Source organism: Erpetoichthys calabaricus, chromosome 4 (assembly GCF_900747795.2).
Source record: "Erpetoichthys calabaricus chromosome 4, fErpCal1.3, whole genome shotgun sequence".
Classification (NCBI taxonomy): Eukaryota; Metazoa; Chordata; class Cladistia; order Polypteriformes; family Polypteridae; genus Erpetoichthys; species Erpetoichthys calabaricus.
Window position 1 is genome coordinate 155,867,853 of NC_041397.2, and position 24,344 is coordinate 155,892,196.

A 24,344-nucleotide genomic window follows, 5' to 3' on the forward strand; every position below is an offset into this window, starting at 1 on the left:
CTGCATTTTTTTTGTGCATATGAATATTTCCGCTTTTGTCCGTATGCCATGTTTTAGTGTGAATTTTATGCACGTCGTTATGCATGAGACCCCTAGTGAGATATACTAAAAAAGATCTAGAACCTACCTATTGAACTCAGTCCACTGATGGCCATAGTACTTGCATGGTCATCAATGTACCTGAATGTTACGCCGTGTGTACATTTTCTAACATGTCGGACAATGTAGGACACTGCATTAAAAAGTGATTAATCTCACTATCATTTCATCTCCTCTTATTAATTCATGACACTACAAGGTAAACTATTACAACTCACATCTGAGCTGTCACTTCGCTAAACTCTGAAAGGACACATGAATCTATTTCTGAACTAACTCCATAATGAGATAAAAGTAGTAATAATGAAAGGTTGTGTGTGTGTGTGTGTGTGTTTTGGCATTTTTTTTTATTTTTTTTTATTAAATATCAACAAAAAAGTATTCCTGCAACTGTTCCAGACATGATTTCTGCTGGTTTTCTTTTCGAAATGTGTTAATGCTTTGCTGTAGCATTACTGTGAGCCATTTTCATATGTAGTTTTTTCTCACATATTATTGTGCTTTTTGGAGTAATTCATAAGCTTGCAGTAACACATTAGTGCAGTACCAACTTTCACTTGGTATTAACGATACGGTAAAAAACTAGTATCGTTATGATTATTTTGGCATTAAGTTGGTACTGAAGTATCAGTTCCTGTGACACCAAGGCAAAACAAAGTCAAAATCAAAGTCAAAAACAGATCACAAAAACAAAACATACCTAGCACTAAATAAAAGACTTAAAAATTAAACAAAATGAAACAAAACACAGAAATACAGTGCATCGTATATTCTAACATAACCCTTCCTGCTAGGAGACCACCCTGAGCTTGACCATCTGGTTTCAAAGGTAACCAACAGTGGAACCTAAACAGCAGGTGAAGGAGCATGACTATTGGAAGTAGGCATGGAAAAATCAGCTTCCCTGCAGTTTTTCACAGACACTTCGTGCTCTAAATCTTTACACTAAAATCATTCTCAGAAGACCTTAAGTGGCAGCAGCTGCTCTGATGTACTAGGTACAACAATTAAAAACAGGTCTTCTCCTGTTTGCGCTCCTCTCCCCTTGTACGTATCTTTTGCACAATGCTCAACACTTCATCTGTTCTGTTCATATGTGCTGTGTGCCAAGTTGTTTTCCTGTCTATAGAAAAGACACCTCTAATAAAGGAGCACCAGAATCATCGGGTAGAAGGGTCCTTTCATCAGACTGGCTCACAGGTGGAACAGGAGTGGGGAGGCAGCTTGTTGGCCAAGGTCTCAAGGATCCTGAACTAATCTGTTTCCTTATATGTAATAGTTCTATATTAGTGAGTGGAATGATTTATTGTTACATTTTATTTTGCTTTGTAGTTTGTACTACTGTAGTGTTCGATTAGTCATCTAGCTCTGTGAAAAGGATTACTTGTGTTCAGTTTTATGTATTGTATTAACACCATTTTTGACACCCATTGCACGCCCAACCTACCTGGAAGGAGTTCTCTCTGATTTGCCTTTCCCAAATTTTTTTCCAATTTGTTTCCCTACAAGGGTTTTTATTTTTGAGAGTTGCTTCTTGTTTTCTTTAGGGAGTCAAGGCTGGAGGGTTGTTGAAAAACAGGGCCTGTTGAAGCCCACTGCAGCATTAATTGTATGATTTTGGGCTATACAGTGGAACCTTGGGTCACGACCATAATTCGTTCCAAAACTCTGGTCGTAACCCAATTTGCTCGTGACCTGAAGTAATTTCCCCCATAGGATTGTATGTAAATACAATTAATAAGTTCCAGACCGTATGAACTGTATGTAAATATATTTTTTAAAGATTTTTAAGCAAAAAAACAGTTAATTATACCATAGAATGCACAGCGGAATAGTAAATTAAATGTAAAAACATTGAATAACTCTGAGAAAAACTTGAACAAAGAAAAGTAACATTGCAAGAATTCACGCTATAGCCTTATGAACCGCTCGCTGTAAACACTTTTTTTTAATGAGTTTTAAGCAGAGGGAAAACATGCACATTTGAAAAATCTGTAATTTAATAAACAAAAAAGAAAAGTAAAATTGCAACTATGCACGCTACGAACCAATCGCTGTAAATAGAAGTGAAGTGGAGGTTAAAATCCAATAGAAAAAAGTCTTCATTAAATACAACAAGGTTAAATCAATGCTCGAATCAGTCTCTTTAAAAACAAGCCCGGTGCATTCTTTTACTGCCTTCTCGGCCTCAGGTAGCCAGCCCTCTCTCTCTCTCTCTCGCTGCAAAGGGAATGCACAGGGAGAGACTGAACACGTGCGGAAATCATCGGCGCGTATGAAGCGGAAGGGAAACTGGCTTGTTCGTCACCCGAGTGTGTGGTCATGAACAGATGCAAAAGTTTGGCAAACTTTTTGGTCATAACCTGATGGTTCAAGACGTTCGTGACCCGAGATTCCACTGTACAAGAAATAAATTACTACTATTGTTGCAAAGTCTCCTTCAGATAATATTTAGGTATCTCGTCCTTGATCTCGTCAGAAAAGCCACTAAGGATGACAGTGTCAAGTGTGGCACTGTTCCAAAGCACATCCACAGCAAGGGTTTTAAAAGATATAATAAATCCCTTAGTGGTTTATTCCTTGATGTAACTTTAAGAGTGCACTTTGAGCATTATGAACTTGATCAGGGGTGTAAAACACCTTTGCAAGTTGTTCTAAATTAATAGCAATTGTGTTGTTGCTTACGTAAAGTACAGAAACCCATTCAAAGGGTTTATTAGTCATTAACTCTTTTAGGGCAGATGTCGACTTTTGTCAACAGGAGGGGTTGAGGGCACATGTCGACAAAAGTTGACATCCAGGGGTAGAGGGCGACAATCAGCTGTTTATAGCAACAAAACTCACTGTTACGTCACAGGCATTCCCTCTCTGCTTGGAGGAATGTTAGACTGATTGACTCGGCATCTAATCTTTGCATGCGTGAGTTACGAAATGTAAACAAACACAAGATGGCATCGACATCTCACGAGGGAGCGAAGCGAGTGCAGAAAAGAAAATACTCAGCAGACGATGTTTTGCGCATTATCACCATGTCTGACTCTGATTTTTCAAAATCTGATTTTGTTGACAGTGATCAGGAGATCGAGCAAGAGAGTGAAGAACTAGCATCAGCTGATCAGACACCAGCCGATGCCACCCCAGCTAATCGGCTGCCAGCTGAGCGCTTTTTCCCAGCCGACGCACCTATGGCAAGCTTCATGTGGGAGGAATACCTAGACATTGATCTGTGGGAGCCAAACTGGCTACCGGACTTCACAAGACAGCATGGCTTGCTGTTGGACTCAACAGATTACCAGCCGCTGGACTACTTCAGGCTGCTCTCTCCTGATGCTGCTTTTCAGCTATTGTCAGACGAGACAAACAGGTAAGCAGAGCAATTTTTTGAATTGCGGGCTGCACTTACATTGCATTCTCGTTTTTCAAAGTGGAAACCCATAACAAAAGACGAGATGAAAGGTTCTGTGGCATTACAAATAGAGATGGGACTAGACTGGGTGATATAACTTCAGGGAGCATTGGTCCAAATGTGCTTTGTCCCCTGGTGGCTTTGGACAGATTATGCTGCGTGATAGGTATGTGCTGCTGCAAAGTTTTATTCAGTTCTGGCATAACCAGAAGCAAATCCCAAGGGGTGAGCCAAACTATAACCCCATGTATAAAGTTCAGCCCCTGCTTGACATTGTGTAACCAACATATAAACAATTTTATCAGCCTGGACATGATTTGCATGAATCTATGATAAAATAAAAGGGTTTCTGCCTGAAAGTAATTATATATACAGGAAAGTATTTCTTTCAAAGAGAGAACTGCCCCTTGACAAGACAGGTTGTGCTGGAGTTGCTTCAGGGCTATGAACATTTGGGTTATGTTGTGTACATGGACAATTTTTATACATGCCCAGAATTGTTCATAGAGCTGCAGAGCAGGGGAATTGGAGCTTGTGGTACAGTGAGGGTGAACAGGAGACACATGCCTTCACGGTTGAAGCCAGACAGGCTGAAGATGAAAAGAGGTGACAATCCGGTTTTCATGCGGGCGGAAAACTTGGTGGCAGTGGCATGGCACGATGTCAAACGGGTGACTTGTCTCTCTATGGTACACACTAACAATATATGTGAGAAAGTGCAGCAACAGACAATTGAAAAGGAAACACCAGTGCAACATATATTGTAAGCAGTGCAATGTGACAATGCATGCAACTGGCTGCTTTGAGCGATATCATACTTTGCAGGACTTTGCTGTGTAACATGTATGTGATATGTATGTGAAATCATATAGTATGCAGGCTCATACAACATGCAAGATAGTAACATTTGTCAAAAGTAAATATTTTTTGCTGATTTGATATGTTAAGCAATTGCTTTGTGTTCTTTTTTAAAAAAAGGTAGTTTTTGGAAAAAATATTCAGCCCTGGGAGAAAAGAAACAAAAAAAAATTGCCCTAAAAGAGTTAATGAAGCTATGTAAGCGACTTTTGCTCTGTCATAAGCGTAAGTGCAAGGCTGCGAGCTAAATACCAGCTCCCACTGACTAATGAAGCGCAAAATGTTGCTGGGTTCCCAGCAAAACCCTTGGGAGGAGGCATGTGAGGCTTGACTGACAATGCACTTACAGGTAAATTCTTCATTGACCCCTTGAGAACCAGGATTTTGTTTAGTACATGCTGCACTGCAGCTGCAATTGCTCTTTTATCACAGCCTGCTACTCTCCTAAATGAACCACCTTAGTAGAAATGCCAATTATCTCAGGGTCAAGATCTTTCTGTATGATATAAGAGGGAGTTTCCAGGATTATTGTGAGAGAAAGAAAAAGAGAAACACCAGAAGATAATAACACGGCCCAGAATCAGAGTCAGTGCTAGACAAAATATCTAAACCATGAGGTCAAAAATATATCAAGTAAACTAGGCATAGGGAAAACTGAAATTCAAAGTCAAAAGCAGATTGAAAAAAAAAATAACTCTAGGTCTGCTTGAAAAGAGGAACAAACTACAGTATGAGATTTAACTTTTATCCAACTGAAGGATCATTTTTACTTGCACCGCAGCCATATTTATACCAGGACATCTGGTTACATACGCACCTGACGTGACTAGAAAAATGGCCTGTCTTCTGTTTCTTAGACACATCCCTTCACATTTTAGAGGAAATCTTTTCCCTTATTCCTCTGATTTTGGAACTACAGTTTTAATATTAATAGATTTTAATATTTTCTAGTATTCTGGTTATATCTTTCTGTTGCTTATCCCTTTTTAGTTCACTTTTAAACTTGTAATATTTGCAGTACAATATTACAAACCACTGTGGAACTTTGTAGAATGAAATGGAAAAATCATGTATTAGCTTCATTGAGTCAACTACTCTGTTTTCCAAATTGCTTTATTGTCTATTTGAGATCATGTCTTTTAGTTCCACATGGGAAGCTTGTCAGGTGAAGGGTGATATCCAGTGGCATGTAGGACTCAAATACAGACTAGCATGGATTATGTCTGCAAATTTAAGTGTGGCTAAACCACCAACTTTTTCTGTCAGTGCCATTTTTGAAGGGACAGATGTCATTTAGCATATAATTTATTGCATTAGCTATGCTTCGGGACTGGCATGGTCTAGCAGACAAAAAATTTCTGACTTAGAATCTCAGCTCACTGCTTTGGAGAATGTCCGCCCCTGTGTGTTTAATTCTGATTATGAGTCCTTAATTTCTAAAGTAAGAACAGAGTTAAACTCTATTCTCTTACAGAAAGTGGAATTTGACCTCCACTGGACACAAGCAAGATATTCCGCTTCTGGAGCTAGGCCAAGTAAATTGTTAGCGCTTAGGCTCCGTAAGTGTGAAGCATCTGCTACTACAAATTAGCTCAATTTGGAATTGAGCGTCTTACTAATAATCCAATGAAGATCAGACAATTTTTTGAGTATTACTCCAATGTATTTTTTTGCTCACATCAAACCCAATTACGTTGAAATCAACTCCTTCCTATCTAATCTGAGCCTCCCTAAACTTTCAGAAGACAATGCCTCTACTCTTGATGCACCTACTGTATTACTGTCGCTGAACTTAAAGAGGCTTTAGACTCCATGCAATCTGGGAAATCACCAGGGCCCGATGGGTTGCCACCTGAGGTGTTTTCTATGATTTGGAAGCAAATTTCAGCCCTTCTTTTCCAAATGTTTGATTCTGCCATCTCCACTACCTGAATTAATAATTTTGTTAATACTGCTTATGATCACCTTTTTGTTAAAACGAGGTAAAGAGCCAACTGATTGCTCAAGCTATCAACGCATCTCTTTGATGAATTTTGATGCAAAAGTTGCTGGGTAAACTCTTGACACGTCGCCTTCAGCTTGTAATTTCCAAGCTAATTCACCATGACCAGATAATATGAGAAGTGTTCTCTATATTACTGATGCAGCGCCCAAACATCCCCGTGCTGCAGCTTTGCTCTCTTTAGATGCTGAAAAGGCATTTGACTAAATGAACTTGGCTTTTTTGTGGCAAGTCATGTATTGCATGGGGTTTGGGGAGGCCTACATCTATATCTTTACTTATCTTCTTCCACTATAATTCTCACTAATTAATTTATTTCACAATTTTACTTCTCTTCAAATTTTGAAAGGAGTCAGGCAGAGGAGCCGTCTTTCCCTCTCTCCAAGCTTTTGCTATTTATGATTCATGCCTAATTTCTCCCATAATCTTGCATGGTACTCCTCACAAAAGTCTTGCTTTATACTGATGATATTCTGCTTTTTCTCAGTGACAACTTATTTGACTTCTAGGATTTGGATTTGTATCATTGGGCATTTACACTTAGAGCAGTTTGGTGCTGGTTGAAACCCCCCAATATTCCTCCATCCTCACACCCAGTTGAAGTCAAATTGTTTTTTCCCAGATCTCTCTCAGTTGTCCCTTTTGTCTCTCTGAGATTGAGACAGCTTTCACTAAATTTGGGCCCAGTAATCACTTATGCTCTCTCTATATGGTGTAAGGTGGAGAAACATTTAGGGCCCTGCCCAAGACTACATTCCCTCACTACCAACTTCCAAAACTTAGCCTTGCTTATTGGCAGTAACCCTATTGCTTTTCCGGCCTGGAGGCAGTGTGGTATTTCCATGCTGGGCAACACTTTCTAAAGCTCAGGGCTTCAAACATTACAGTCATTAAGGTCCGAGTTCTCTATTCCATCTTGTTTTTACTTTTATCTTCAAATTAGGTCTCTTCTTACATTGCATCCGGAAGGTATTCACAGCGCGTCACTTTTTCCACATTTTGTTAGGTTACAGCCTTATTCCAAAATGGATTAAATTCGTTTTTTTCCTCAGAATTCTACACACAACACCCCATAATGACAACGTGAAAAAAGTTTACTTGATATTTTTGCAAATTTATTAAAAATAAAAAAATTGAGAAAGCACATGTACATAAGTATTCACAGCCTTTGCCATGAAGCTCAAAATTAGGCTCAGGTGCATCCTGTTTCCCCTGATCATCCTTGAGATGTTTCTGCAGCTTAATTGGAGTCCACCTGTGGTAAATTCAGTTGGTTGGACATGATTTGGAAAGGCACACACCTGTCTATATAAGGTCACACTGTTGACAGTTCATGTCAGAGCACAAACCAAGCATGAAGTCAAAGGAATTGTCTGTAGACCTCCGAGACAGGATTGTCTCGAGGCACAAATCTGGGGAAGGTTACAGAAAAATTTCTGCTGCTTTGAAGGTCCCAATGAGCACAGTGGCCTCCATCATCCGTAAGTGGAAGAAGTTTGAAACCACCAGAACTCTTCCTAGAGCTGGCCGGCCATCTAAACTGAGCGATCGGGGAAGAAGGGCCTTAGTCAGGGAGGTGACCAAGAACCCGATGGTCACTCTGTCAGAGCTCCAGAGGTCCTCTGTAGAGAGAGGAGAACCTTCCAGAAGGACAACCATCTCTGCAGCAATCCACCAACCAGGCCTGTATGGCAGAATAGCCAGACGGAAGCCACTCCTTAGTAAAAGGCACATGGCAGCCCGCCTGGAGTTTGCCAAAAGGCATCTGAAGGACTCTCAGACCATGAGAAAGAAAATTCTCTGGTCTGATGAGACAAAGATTGAACTCTTTGGTGTGAATGCCAGGCGTCACATTTGGAGGAAACTTGGCACCATCCCTACAGTGAAGCATGGTGGTGGCAGCATCATGCTGTGGGGATGTTTTTCAGCGGCAGGAACTGGGAGACTAGTCAGGATAAAGGGAAAGATGACTGCAGCAATGTACAGAGACATCCTGGATGAAAACCTGCCCATGAGCGCTCTTGACCTCAGACAGGGGCGACGGTTCATCTTTCAGCAGGACAACGACCCTAAGCACACAGCCAAGATATCAAAGGAGTGGCTTCAGGACAACTCTGTGAATGTCCTTGAGTGGCCCAGCCAGAGCCCAGACTTGAATCCGATTGAACATCTCTGGAGAGATCTTAAAATGGCTGTGAACCGACACTTCCCATCCAACCTGATGGAGCTTGAGAGGTGCTGCAAAGAGGAATGGGCGAAACTGGCCAAGGATAGGTGTGCCAAGCTTGTGGCATCATATTCAAAAAGACTTGAGGCTGTAATTGCTGCCAAAGGTGCATCGACAAAGTATTGAGCAAAGGCTGTGAATACTTATGTACATGGGATTTCTCAGTTTTTTTATTTTTAATAAATTTGCAAAAAACCTCAAGTAAACTTTTTTCACGTTGTCATTATGGGGTGTTGTGTGTAGGATTCTGAGGAAAAAAATGAATTTAATCCATTTTGGAATAAGGCTGTAACATAACAAAATGTGTAAAAAGTGATGTGCTATGAATACTTTCCGGATGCACTGTAAGTCTCACTGCGTTTTGTTGTGTTCTTCTTTGCTATCCTTCATTCAGTCTCTGTCTCCTAAAACAAAGCATGTCTCTATATTACATACATCCTTGCAAAAAGCCACTTGTAGCTGCAGGAGTGTAAGGCGAGTTCTAGCATGGGTAAAACGCGTGCCAAAAGAAATCTCTCAGTCCAAAAGTTGCCTTTAAAATATTTAGTGAAAATTCAAAGCAAATAATCCACACAAGAATAAAGAGAAAAGGTTATTACACACTGAGAATAAAAGGCAAAAAATTAGAAAAAAAATGTAATCTTCTCTAAACTTAGCTTTTCTTGTAAAACTTTAGTTGTTTATATACGTAAAGATTCTTTACTTCTTTTTCTGTATACTTTAAAACGTACAGTGCAGCACATTCAATTAAGTACTTTGTCTTTCATGTTACTTGGCACACAAAACAGGCAAGGCACGATTTAAAACCATGTGCCCTCTACGCCTTATATATGGCAAGGCTGTTCACTAACTGAGAATAATGTTTAGACAGACAGGCTATAAATAGTTAGAATATACCAATTCAATTCAACTTATGGGGGTTATAGGAACCTCCCATAGATTATGCACTAATATTTAGGAAAACATTTATATAAATTAAATAACTAGCAAATGGCTCTTACACCACTCTTAAAGCATTACCAGTTAATTTGGTTTGGGAATGTGACCTTCCTTATTTCATTATTCTTCATTCGAATATGTTCTCATCTAAGCATCCCAATTACCAACATACTCAATTTTCAATTTATACATTGTTTATATCTAAAGCCCCCCAGACTTTTTGCTATGGGTTTATCAGTTGTTCCTATGTGTTCCTTTAAGTCCCTAGGTACCTTTCTACACATGTTCTGGGACTGTCCCACAGTTATGGTTCTCTAGTGTAATTTTTCAAAGGTGCTTTCATCTATTCTCTCCTGTAAAATACCTTTATTGTCTCAATTACTCCTTGGACTTTTCTGCTGTCTGTTTCTTCTTTCCAGCAAATGGTATTCCCTTTAGGCACAATTGCTGCTAAATTGGCCTTAGCCTCTTGCTGAGGCGATTTTAGTTTGCTATCTTTTGATTTATGAAAAAACCTAATTTTTTCTTATTTTATTTGAATTATATGCAGCACGGAATAATGGTTTGTCTAACACTTGTATTTTAAATTGACAGTCAGTCATGAAACTTTGTAGCGGGGCCACATAGTTAGTGTTAAATGTCAGTTCTGAGTGCGTCTCGTTTCATTGTCCCGTTTACTATTTGTGTACCAGTTAATGCCGTCCCCGTAAAGGGGGACGGATGATGGAAGGAGACCACAGCCACAAACCTGGAAAACACCTGTTTACAATTAATCAATCCCAGCCGTCACAGGACTATTTAAGCCAGCAGGAGGAGAAGGAAGAGAGAGGAGAGAAGGAGATTTTTTTTTCACAATCACGACCACACTGTACCTGTTGTTTTCCATATCGTGCTTATCCATCCAGTTTGTTTTTCCATCAGCCGGATTTACTTCAAGGACCTCACCACGAGAGACCCCGGGGTAGGACTTAATCATCCACCACACACATGAGGATTCACGGTGAGGCTGTTCCATTTTTTCCGGGGAGAATCAAACAACGCAATATCACTAATTCAGTCAACCGCTTTCAGGACAGTTTCTTTATTACCGGACTCACGTTCTCATTCATTTTCAGTTTATCATTCATTGTTGTTATTCGTGTTGTGTGTTTATTTGTTACAGGGACAAGGGAGGGTTTTTGTTGTATATATATATATATATATATATATATATGTATTTGGTGGTGTCTTGTTATTGCTGGGGTGGAGGGATATTTATATTTATGTTTCTATTTTTTGCATGTCTTATTTTACTTAATACATTTAATCCGTTTAAATTTTACATCCTGTTTTTGTGTGCTTATATTTTTCACCGTCGATCATGGGGGAAAAGTTTAATTGGTAAGAAGTACGGCTTGATAGTAAGATTATTTCTCAGTCAATTATCCAAGCCACAGGTCTTGGGAGTGTAGCTGCCGGCTGGGTAAAAGGGGTCGGCCGTTACAACTTGTAAGTAGCCACTGTGGCAGATAGCCGGCTGCTCAACCTGGCCGGGACGCCAAACGAGGAAAAAGATCGGGGGTAAGCAGCTACGGAGGGACACGGCCTCCCCGACGCCAGATGGCGATATCCCTGCAGCATAGCAGTACCCCAGGTTCCTGCAGGGCAACATGGGACTTGGAGTTTGGCTTCTCAGCCCTGCTGGATGCTGTGGGTGCCGCCAGGACATGCTGCAGGCGGATGGGGTGGGTGTTTTACTGTTACATTATGATGTACTTTTCTGTGAGCTGTTGTAATCGTTTTGGATTTATACTTTATTAATAAAAATTTGATCACAAAAAAAAATATGTATCGCTGCTCAGTTATGGCAGATGGTTTCAGGGATTTTTTTTTTAGGCAAGGAAGATATGTTTTGAGTTATACTATATATAGTTATACTCACTAATCATGGTGTTGGAGAGTGGCAATATATTGCATGTTGATTAGAATGCTGAAGAAAGATTTTCACTGTATTCTGTACATGTGATAATAATAATGATCATATAAATCTGATATCCCTGACATACTGCTGTTTTATGCTACAACTGGTTTTGTGAAGGGTCATAAATATTGAAAAGTTCAAAACAATTTAATTTCTACAAAAGAATCACTACATCTAAGATATAACCACAATGTGAACTATGGATTTAAAAAAATAAACTTGTTAATAATTTAAATAAATATAGCACCATCCATCCATCCATTTTCCAACCCGCTATATCCTAACTACAGGGTCACGGGGGTCTGCTGGAGCCAATCCCAGCCAACACTGGGCGCAAGGCAGGAAACAATCCCCAGGCAGGGCGCCAGCCCACCGCAGAATCCATCCATCCATCCTCTTCTGCTTATCCGAGGTCGGGTCGCGGGGGAAGCAGCTTGAGCAGAGATGCCCAGACTTCCCTCTCCCCGGCTACTTCTTCTAGCTCTTTCGGGAGAATCCCAAGGCGTTCCCAGGCCAGCCGAGAGACACAGTCCCTCCAGCATGTCCTGGGTCTTCCCCGGGGCCTCCTCCCGGTTAGACGTGCTCCTGATCAGATGCCCGAGCCACCTCATCTGACTCCTCTCAATGTGGAGGAGCAGCGGCTCTACTCTGAACCCCTCCTGGAGGGTGAGAAGCTCAGTCATATCTTTAAGGGAAAGCCCAGACACCCTGCGGAGGAAACTCATTTCAGCCGTTTGTATTCGCGATCTCGTTCTTTCGGTCACTACCCATAGCTCATGACCATAGGTGAGGGTAGGAACATAGATCGACTGGTAAATTGAGAGCTTCGCCTTGCGGCTCAGCTCCTTTTTCACCACGACAGACCGATGCAGAGCCCGCATTACTGCGGATGCCGCACCGATCCGCCTGTCGATCTCACGCTCCATTCTTCCCTCACTTGTGAACAAGACCCCGAGATACTTGAACTCTTCCACTTGGGGCAGGATCTCGCTACCAACCCTGAGAGGGCACTCCACCCTTTTCTGGCTGAGGACCATGGTCTCGGATTTGGAGGTGCTGATTCCCATCCCAGCCGCTTCACACTCAGCTGCGAACCGATCCAGAGAGAGCAGAAGATCACGGCCTGATGAAGCAAGCAGGACAACATCATCTGCAAAAAGCAGTGACCCAATCCTGAGTCCACCAAACCGGACCCCCTCAACGCCCTGGCTGCACCTAGAAATTCTGTCCATAAAAGTTATGAACAGAATCGGTGACAAAGGGCAGCCCTGGTGGAGTCCAACTCTCACTGGAAATGGGTTTGACTTACTGCCGGCAATGCGGACCAAGCTCTGGCACCGATCGTACAGGGACCGAACAGCCCTTATCAGGGGGTCCTGTACCCCATACTCTCGGAGTACCCCCCACAGGATTCCCAGAGGGACACGGTCAAATGCCTTTTCCAAGTCCACAAAAAACATGTAGACTGGTTGGGCAAACTCCCATGCACCCTCCAGGACCCTGCTAAGGGTGTAGAGCTGGTCCACTGTTCCGCGACCAGGACGAAAACCACACTGTTGCACCGCAGAATATAGCTTCTAATTTCAATAATCCTAAACACATTATAAAAACTGTGGACTTTTGTATTTAAATTATAGCGTTGTAAAAATCTTTGGGCATTCTAAAATATTTATCTACCCTCACAGAAAGACGGGTCAGAGAAACCAAATAAATCATATACAGTAATCCCTCACTATATCGCGCTTCGCCTTTCGTGGCTTCACTCCATCGCGGATTTTATATGTAAGCATATTTAAATATATATCGCAGATTTTTTGCTGGTTCGCGGATTTCTGCGGACAATAGGTCTTTTAATTTCTGGTACATGCTTCCTCAGTTGGTTTGCCCAGTTGATTTCATACAAGGGACACTATTGGCAGATGGCTGAGAAGCTACCCAGCTTACTTTTCTCTCTCTCTTGCGCTGACTTTCTCTGATCCTGATGTAGGGGGATTGAGCAGGAGGGCTGTTCGCACACGTAGACGGTACGGACGCTCGTCTAAAAATGCTGAAAGATTATCTTCACGTTGCTATCTTTTGTGCAGCTGCTTCCTGAAACGACATGGTGCACGGTGCTTCGCATACTTAAAAGCTCGAAGGGCACGTATTGATTTTTGATTGAAAAACAAACTGTCTCTCTCTATCTCTCTCTCTTTGTCTGCTCCTGACGGAGGGGGTGTGAGCTGCCGCCTTCAACAGCTTTGTGCCGCGGTGCTTCGCATACTTAAAAGCCAAACAGCCCTATTGATTTGTTTGCTTTTCTCTATCTCTGTGACTTTATCTGCTCCTGACGCGCACTCCTTTGAAGAGGAAGATATGTTTGCATTCTTTTAATTGTGAGACGGAACTGTCATCTCTGTCTTGTCATGGAGCACAGTTTAAACTTTTGAAAGTTTGAATGTTTGTTTGCAGTGTTTGAATAACGTTCCTGTCTCTCTACAACCTCCTGTGTTTCTGCGCAAATCTGTGACCCAAGCATGACAATATAAAAATCTATATATATAATTCACTAAGCCAGAAGACAAATAGCCGACCATGGAAAGCACGCCGGAAGGGGCGTGGATTCACTAAACCGCCGACAAGTAAGACGCCAATGGCGCACGCAGGAAGGAGCCACGCCCACCAACTCTTAGACCATTGGATACGACGAAAGAATCACAGAGCCACACCCACCAACTCGGACGCGAAGCCAAGGGAAACATGCCGTCATTTCTGTTTGTCTGTGCCACAGTACAGTTGCAGCTCTGAGCCACGTTGACTTTTTATTTGTCAACCTCAGTGGAACCTTGGTTCACACAGAGGCAGCGCCAGAGAGATACAGAGGCACACACAGGCAGCGCGATAGAGAGAGCCGCGCACACACAGTCAGTGCCAAAGAGACAGAGGGGCGCGCACACACACACACACACAGAGAGGCAATGCCAGAGAGACACAGAGGCACACACAGGCAGCGCAAGTGAGAGCCGCGCAATCCTTTAAAACTGAAGTTAAAACACAATGAAGGAAGCAGTCTTTAAAACCCAATAAGCCCTGTGCCTCATTTTCATTAGCTCTCACCTGCTTCAGGCCCTGCAACAGTCAAGACGCTCTCTCTGCAGCTGACCTTCTCTGTGCCTGACTCCACTACTGTCAGTCGCCTGATTAAAAATGGCCTTTTGAAGGGGAGCTATGGACCCGCTATACCACAGGAACACATTGCCTTCGAGCCTGCTCTCGCTCACTGTAACGTACCGGCTTTCTCTCTCTCCTCACTCGCTCACACACTGCACAGGGGAGAAATGCCCGAAGCAGAGAGACAGAGGGGGTGGGGGCTCGCGTGCTGCTGAGAGGAGAGAGAGAAGGCTCACGTGCTTCTGAGAGACAGAGGGGGAGGGGGCTGGGGAGGCTCGCGTGCTGCTGAGAGAGGGGGAGGGGGCTCGCGTGCTGCTGAGAGAGAGAGAGAGAGGGGGGCTGGGGAGGCTGCGTGCTGCTGAGAGAGAGAGGGGGGCTGGGGAGGCTGCGTGCTGCTGAGAGAGAGAGAGGGGGGGCTGGGGAGGCTCACGTGCTGCTGAGAGAGAGAGAGAGAGAGGGGGGCTGGGGAGGCTCTGCTGCTGAGAGAGAGGGGGGCTGGGGAGGCTTGCGTGCTGCTGAGAGAGAGGGGGGGCTGGGGTGGCTGCGTGCTGCTGAGAGAGAGAAGTGCTGCTGAGAGAGAGAGGGCTGGGAAGGCTTGCCTGCTGCTGAGAGAGAGAGGGGGGCTGAGGAGGCTCACGTGCTGCTGAGAGAGGGGGAGGGGGCTCGCGTGCTGCTGAGAGAGAGAGAGAGAGGGGGGCTGGGGAGGCTCGAGTGCTCCTGAGAGAGGGGGGGCTGGGGAGGCTCGGTGCTGCTGAGAGAGGGGGGGGGGGGGGCTGGGGAGGCTTCCGTGCTGCTGACAGAGAGAGAGGGAGAGGGGTGGGCTGGGGAGGCTCGCCTGCTGCTGAGAGAGAAAGAGGGGGGGCTGGGGAGGCTTGCGTGCTGCTGAGAGAGAGAGAGGGGGGGGGGTGCTGGGAAGTAACTTTCACCAGTGTGGCCTCCATAGTCACAGACGATCCCGCTTTCAGTCACAGACAATTGTATGTTGCTCTCTCCAGAGGTCCATCTTTTCATTCACTCACACTGGTATCCACAAACCCACCCCATTTGGACAACTGTGTTCACCCATCAATACATAATTATGCGGCGTATGTTACGCCGCGGGTTGGCTAGTAACCATATAAACATATGGTTTCTACTTCGCGGATTTTCTTATTTCGCGTGTGGCTCTGGAACGCAACCCCCGCGATGGAGGAGGGATTACTGTACTGGGATTGACATACTGTAAAATACAGCTTCTGTTGTTTTAGTAATAACTTTATTTCTATTATATTTCTAAAGTTAATAGTTTAAAGAAATGCATTCACATACAGATTCACAAATACATATTCTGAGGAAAGACAAAAAAAGACATACATTTCACTGAAAGCTGCTTATACAACTCAAGGACAAAGGAAATCTAAATTGAAAAGGTATACAGTGGAACTTCGGGTCATGACCATAATTCATTCCAAACCTCTGATCGCAACCCGATTTGGTCGTGACCCGAAGTAATTTCCCCCATAGGATTGTATGTAAATACAATTAATCCGTTCCGGACCATACGAGCTGTATGTAAATATATATATATTTTTTTTAAAGATTTTTAAGCCCAAAAATAGTTAATTATACCATAGAATGCACAGTGTAATAGTAAACTAAATGTTTACTTACTTCTTCTCTAATGTTTACTTTTTCTGCTTGGGCTCTCTCGCTCACGCTCTCTCTCTCTCACTCGCGCTTGCTCTCTCTCTCGCGCTTTCTTGCTCGCTCTCTCTCTCGCGCTTTCTTGCTCGCTCTCTCTCTCACTCTCTCGCGCTCGTTCGCTGCACAGGGAATTCACAGGGAGAGACTGAACACGTGCGGAAATTGTTCGTCACCCGAGTGTGTGGTCGTGAACAGATGTAAAAGTTTGGCTTTTTTTTGTACGTGGTCCGAGACGTTCATGACCCGAGGTTCCACTGTATATTATATTACAATAAGTGGTCAGTGAATGGTGGGATATAGGCAGCAAAGAATATCGTAACACAGGCAAAGACAATATCAACATCCTAGTCTAGAAAGCAGGGTACCTCCAGGAGGCAATATGCATTGTTTGTACACATAACAGCTACAGAAAGGGTCATCCAGGAAGTGGAGAGAGGGCACAAAGGATAGAGAAAGCAATCCAGCAAGAGAAAAGAATGCTAGACCCTGCTTGCAAAGATAATGTAAGGTCATGGAAGTCTGGAGAAGAGATAAACAACTTCCATGCAAACAGAGAGCAGTACATAGTCCCAAGTCAGATGATCACAGACCACCAAAATGTTGTACACACTAGATCTTGACCAGAGGTTACCTCAGAAAGGATCTTTAGCCCTTTGAACCCACCAGGCTGGTTTTTGGGCCAACTGCATAGCGGTATATACCCAAAAGTCAAGTGCTAGCCTATCAACCATCATAACCCTGCTAACCTGAAAAATGGCCTATAAATATCTGTTACGCTACTGTTATATTACTCTACTCTCTAAATCTTTCAGTCTGCTACCATAGAGGCATATTCCCGAAAGGCCGCTACACCTCTCCGCCGTCATAACCTGGCTGACTGGAATACTGGCCTTCCGTATATTACAGATTGTAGACGCGCACACACACAAAATACCTCTGTCTAGTTATGCTACTTATGCAAGTCACACTGCTGTTTAATTAGCTGCAGGTCAGTTTTGTTTTTCTCCTAAGTTTAAAGAAGATACAAAGGACTTCAGTTATACAAGCAAAAAAGGAGCTTCTGTCCTCCTTTTCCACAGGAGATTTTTTTCTCCCTGAGCTTGCTTTAGAACATCTGTTTTATGGTGTGACAGTGTACTGCTCCAGTCAAACTTCCCATCTGCCACTGTCCTTGGAGAAGACTACACCATACCCAAAGGAGTTCAAGTGCTTGACTCCAGAAGCGAAAGCCCCGTGGAGAAGAGGAGAGGCCTAGTGATTGATCGGAATACAGTGAAAAACAAGTAAAGTGATCTTGTTCACGGTTTCTGGCACTAAAAACTGTGTTGAAGCGTATCACTCAAAAGTGCAATTTTGCCATTATATCCTTACTAGTCATTTAGCCCGTTACAATAACGGGCGCTAGAACAGTAGTGCATAAACATTAGTAGGAACAGTCTATATTAAATGGCAAGGGACGTTGACCTCATTCTTTTTGTTGGTCGTGTATCTATCTATCTATCTATCTATTTGTCTTTCTTTCAGCCTTTCTTTTGTTGATGTTTACTTGCTGAGCTGACTGTTCTTCGTGGGCTGCCGCCGTGTATTGTGTGTCTTTAATTTTCTGTGACAGTAATACTGTCTTGTACGGCTCTATTCAATAAGGGCACGCACAAAAAGGCGAGCTTCAAAAGGGCGTTCGTAGATAATTTAGTTCAAATGGCTCTGGAATATGTGAAGAGCAACAAAGGTGCAGATCTTTATTTACGCGCACCTTTATTCGCTGCGCCCAATTGAGGTCGCCCTTTTGAGGCTCGCCTTTTTGTGCGCGCCCTTATTGAAGGATACCATCTTGTACGTCCGCTGGCTTGTACGTCCGTAATATACCTTTAATTTTCTCTGGCGGTAATACAGGCGTGCGCGTCGGTAATATGCCTTTGATCTCCTCTGACAGTAATACTGGCTTGTATGTGGCTATAATATGCGTCACTGTATTGTGTACCTTTAATTTCCTCTCGCAGTAATACTGGCTTGTATTTCTGAAAAACGCCTCTAACTTTCTCTGACAGTAATATCCCGCATTGCACCGTGCCCCGCGCATGCGCACTTCACCAGAAGACACCCACACACGGACACCTGGACGCACATAGGGATTTTATATATATATATATATATATATATATATATATATAGATGGTGGTAGAAAATGATGAAAACTGCAACACTGAAAGTGGCAGAGCTTGTTGTATAGTATCAATCTGTTGTTATAACATTGTGTATTACATTCATAATATCATTATATAATAAAATTTTAATTTTAAAAAAACAAAATATTTGGTTTTCAAAATAGTTAAAAATTGCTGAGATGGCTAGGACATAGTGCCAAAACCCTGGGGAGGGCAGGGTTCAAAAGGTTAAAGCTGCCTCAAATCCACATGCTTAATAAGTCTAGAGTAGAGTTTGGGAGTGTGAGTGAGCAAGGGATAAACTTGTCACAGTACGAGGATGCAGAAGAAAAAAAAAAAATTGAGAAAGAAATGGGAGGCAAGTATGAGAGTGTTTTAAATACTTTCAGCTGGACAAAAAGGTGACCTCAAAGGGCAACAGTTTTATTTTGTACTCTGTCTCTCCCTTTATTTTCTTTAGTTAATAAACCTTCTATTTTACACTCCTCAGAATTATTCTTGGTGATCAGAATGCCACAATAGTATAGTATAGTAACTTCTTGCACACACATGATCAGAAAATAAAATGCCAAGGAGGCAACTGATTACTGTACCACAAACAGAAGAAGATCTCAGAGAAATAAAAATGATATGGGAGCTACGCAATGATATTTTGTGCATGCAAAGAGTATAAAGTGGAATTTTAAAAATGTATACACTCACAAGCCTGTCCTTCACTAATGGTGTGGACATGGTTCACCTTATTTTATTGGTAACTGGGCTTCACTTTAATTGATATCATAGAAAGTGTGTACAGTACATTGTATTTAAACAGGCAATTAAGAAAGTACCTTACTAGAAAAATGTTCACTCCAAGAACACCAGACAGAACAGTCTAAAATGGGACATTGCAAGTAATTAGTGTGTTAAATATTATAATTTCTGTGTGTAATTCATGGTACCATTGCATTTACCTGTATATTATCATGAAGTGAGCAGGGTTCACTAGATTTATTGTGGGTTGGCCTATTCTTGTGTATCCTAAGCCTAACACACACAGGATAAATACATTTAAGGACTGATTACGAGTGATCCCTGCACAGTCTATCACTCCTCATATTCCAGACAAGGACTCACTAGGTATGGACTGAGCAAACCAAACGGGTGATCCCTGGAGACTGGAGGCTGATGCACCTTATTTATTGCCTTTTACCATAGACATGTTACTCCTTCCTGTGCTGCTGCTCTATTGGAGGAAACCCTCTTCAGTCACTAAACCTGTAGAAGAGAAATGGTAATCTACCCACAATAAGCACATTACATTACTTTGTTACCTCAATCACTCAAGGCATGCAAACAAAATGTGTGTTTAGAGCACAGCGTTATTTTTCTTTAAAGCAAAAATTAATAATAGCAAGATCTATAGATAAAGCTCTAATAAAAATATGTCCCTTGTTTCGAAGTCAAATAGCCTCATACTATTCAAATAATAAACAAAACTTTCATAAGGATTTGATAGCTGATCAGTAGTGCCAAAGGATGCATCTGTGTGAGGGAGAGAGAATGCCTTTAGGTGGGTTGTCTTGATTCAGAAGTCTAGCTGGCGCAAGGACAGCATATCTATATTACAAATGTACGGAGCAGTCTCTTAGCTCAGGGTGATCCATCCTTTATACCACTATCCTACACTGGGTTATGGACCCTGTCATATTACTCACAGATAACGGTCTAAGTACTCTGACGATAGGCAGATTGTTCCAAAAGGTTAAACTACAAAACTGTGTGTAAAACATCTCATCTGGTCAATAGTGAAAAAAGAAAACATGCATCAACTTGGACAAAAACCACAGAACTATAAATCAAAATATAAAACCCCGCTTTCCATTGCTCTATATGAAAAGCATTTTCTTTTAACTCATTTGTATCTGAAAAAGTACCTTAAATTGCCAAAAAGTATACACAAATATGCATCCTGTCATTCATTCACTTTTGATGCAGCTTGCGTTTAGTATTGTACAGAAGAAGACACTTAACCACCAGATCTCATTTAAAAAAATAAAAAAATCTCTCACCAAGTTTCCCTGCTTCCCATGTGTGCCACACTCTTAAAGATACACTCCTAAATTCTAAAAGCATTGATCATCCTGTAAAGCCATAGATAATACGGTAACACTTCTCTGATTTACTTATTCACCTTGCTGGTCAGGCCTTTCAGGGTACAGCTGTAATGTAATCACAGTGCACAACCTGTGATAAACAAGTCAGCCACAGCACATATTCTTTTTTTATTCACTTTTTTTTTTTTTTGAGTGCAATCTGTCCCACTCTTGAGAGATGGATTTAAACCCCACTCTAGGCATTGTCTGAATGGATTTTCCATAAACTTGTCACTGGTTTCTTTGTGCATCCTAAACATTACTTTTACACTTTAATTTACTGTATGTTATGATGTTAGACTACTTCAAACTGGTTTTGTATATATAAGTGTGTGTGAATGTGTCCAACAAGTGAAGGTCTGAATGTGTGGTAATATATAGATACTATTTTAGTACTAGGGTGCTGTACCGTGTTAGCCATTATGAATGTAGAGAAAAGCCAAGCAAAATGACACCTTTTATTGGCTAACTAGAAAGATTACAATATGCAAGCTTTCGAGGCAACTCAGGCCCCTTCTTCAGGCAAGATGTAAATTACATCTTGCCTGAAGAAGGGGCCTGAGTTGCCTCGAAAGCTTGCATATTGTAATCTTTCTAGTTAGCCAATAAAAGATACTATTTTAAAAATAGAGGTGAGGGAGGGTTGGATTGTGAGTTCTTATTTGTGAGCTCTACTTTGGAAATGTGAAAGTTCAATGAAAGGATGTATAAACGCATGTATAAATATAATTATTTACAAATCAAATTTTTTCTTCACATTGATTCATAAAATCCTATCTCCACAGGCATTAACCCCTTTCATTCCACACCTACACCACTACACCAACTGTAAGAGCCAATCTTAGAAAGTAATGTTAAATTTATTAAAATGTTTGCTTAAGTTTAATAACAGAATATCAGTTTCTTACAGTTACCTAGATTATGGTATAGTCTTCTACACCCTGTAAGTTAACATGAAAGAGAACTCTCTCTCTAAAACTGAGTGTTAATTAAGCCAGTTAGGAAATAGTCTTACTGCTAGCATGGACTGTTAGATATGTTTACAAATAGGAGCTGGCATACTATACAATTTTCTGAGCGTGCTTAATGTGCCTAAAGTTCGACTGTATGTTCAAACTTAGAGAAATGAAACAAGATAAATAAGCCTTAAACAGAACCCTTTTTCTGTGAACTGTTTTGCATTTAAAACAAAATATTTGGTCTGTGGAATTATTTGAACATACATCAAATTATTGCCAGAACTGTCCTATGAAGCAAACTTAAAGGAGCAGAACTTTGGTAACTTGGTATAAATGCAACTACACCAACAATGAAATACTATTCTTTTTTTTTTACCTACAAACAGTGAAATTATAAACACCCCATGAACCACCATAAAGAGACGAATAAAACTTAAGTGGTATAAGATATTATAAAATTGAAATAAATGTTAATTTTCAGCCAAGTATAATTTGTTAATATTCGTTTGTTTTGAAACATAAAATGGCAGAATAACAGAAAAAAATTTTCAATAAAATTTAGCCGAAGGATATTTTCATTGTTGAATAAAAATGTCTTCATGACACATCCCATTTGACTTACATAAAAATTAATACATCAAACATCATCATCAATGAATATTTTGCATTGCCTTTAACAGGAGTAGTGAGTGGCCATCTCTCACTTTTTCCCTAATTCATTCACATCATATCACAAATGTTGTCAATGCTCGCTGGCATTGCTTTGCACTTAATTTAACAGCTGCAGATATTATACTATACACCTGACAGAAGTAGGACAACATGCTTTTTGACACCACAGGATGTATTCAATACAGTAATCCCTCCTTGATCGCGGGGGCTGCGTTCCAGAACCCCCGCGAAAGGTGAAAATCAGCGAAGTAGAAACCATATGTTTATATGGTTATTTTTATATTGTCATGCTTGGGTCATAGATTTGCACAGAAACACAGGAGGTTGTAGAGAGACAGGAACTTTATTCAAACACTGCAAACAAACATTTGTCTCTTTTTCAAAAGTTTAAACTGTGCTCCATGACAAGACAGAGATGACAGTTCCGTCTCACAATTAAAAGAATGCAAACATATCTTCTTCTTCAAAGGAGTGTGCATCAGGAGCAGAGAATGTCAGAGAGAGAGAGAGAAAAAAAGCAAACAAAAATCAATAGAGCTGTTTGGCTTTTAAGTATGCGAAGCACCGCCAGACAAAGCAGCTGCAAGGAAGGAAGCAATGTAAAGGTAGTCTTTCAGCATTTTTTAGAGGAGCGTCCGTATCCTCTAGACCAGTGTGCGAACAGCCTCTCTGGTCACACCCCCTCCGTCAGGAGCAGAGAATGTCAGAGAGAGTGAGAGAGACAGAGAAAAACAAACAATCAAAAATCAATACGTGCCCTTCGAGCTTTTAAGTATGGGAAGCACCGTGTGGGAAGCATGTCGCTTGACAAAGCAGCTGCATAGAAGGGAGCAACGTGAAGGTATCTTTCAGCATTTTTAGACGAGCGTCCGTATCATCTAGGGGTGCGAACAGCCCCCCTGCTCACACACCCTCCGTCAGGAGCAGAGAATGTCAGAGCAAGAGAGAGAGAGAGAGAGAAAAGCAAACAATCAAAAATCAATACGTGCTGTTTGATCTTTTAAGTATGTGAAGCACAGTGCGGGAAGCATATCACTTGACAAAGCAGCCACATGTAAGCCCAGCAAGGAAGAGAGCAATGTGAAGGTAATCTTTCAGCGTTTTTTGAGGAGCGGCCGTATCCTCTAGGGGTGCGAACAGCCCCTGTGCTCACAATATATTTGAGGAGTTTTATTTAATACGTAATACGCGCTCTGGTTGGGTAGCTTCTCAGCCATCTGCCAATAGTGTCCCTTGTATGAAATCAACTGGGCAAACCAACTGAGGAAGCATGTACCAGAAATTAAAAGACCTATTGTCCGCAGAAATCCGCGAACCAGCAAAAAATCCGCGATATATATTTAAATATGCTTACATATAAAATCCGCGATAGAGTGAAGCCGCGAAAGTCGAAGCGCGATATAGCGAGGGATTACTGTAAAAGAAAATGACATCACTATGCTTAAATAAAGAAAGCTGAATTCAACTGTAAAGATGCACTTAATTCAGAACAAACTGAATAAAATTAAACAGCCGAAAAAGTTTGCAATATCATATTGGGTATGAGTTAGAAAGCTAGCAATTAGTAAAAACCTACCTGTTCCAGGCTGTCATCTTCAGGGAGGGTTCCTGTATCTCCATTGCTGTTAATTGGGATTTCCATAGTTGCAGCTTTACTCATTATTGTATCAGTCATCTTATGAATCTGTCAAAACAGAGATTTAAAATAATCTAAAATATTCTACTAAAACATATTTTAAAAATGTTTAAAAGGTATGCTTAAAAGCTAAGAAACATTTTAAATAAACCAAATGAATTGGTCACACTTTTTAGGGGATTTAACTTTCGAGGGCATTAACATTAAAATAGTTTTTGAACATTGGAAGAGTTGGAGAAAAGGGCTATTGTGATAGTATAGGGCCTTCATGTGAGACAAACGTGTCCAGAATAACTCCAAGGAAATTAAAAATTAAACAAAAAGGCATCTATAGGTGCTGGTCATAAAATTAGAATATCATGACAAAGTTGATTTATTTCAGTAATTCCATTCAAAAAGTGAAACTTGTATATTAGATTCATTCATTACACACAGACTGATGTATTTCAAATG

The 24,344-nt window shown here is 41.4% G+C and overlaps 1 protein-coding gene across 2 annotated transcripts in view; it reads right to left on the reverse strand.

The window, feature by feature from the left end:
• The window catches only part of LOC114650327 (arfaptin-2-like), a 207,176-nt gene that overhangs the window by 131,836 nt on the left and 50,996 nt on the right, over positions 1 to 24,344 (reverse strand). For both annotated transcript variants that reach the window (XM_028799889.2, XM_051925749.1), the window contains exon 2: positions 23,832 to 23,939. In XM_028799889.2, coding sequence (XP_028655722.1) covers positions 23,832 to 23,930 — 99 coding nt within the window. In that variant the 5' untranslated portion in view covers positions 23,931 to 23,939. The remainder of the gene's footprint in view (positions 1 to 23,831; positions 23,940 to 24,344) is intronic.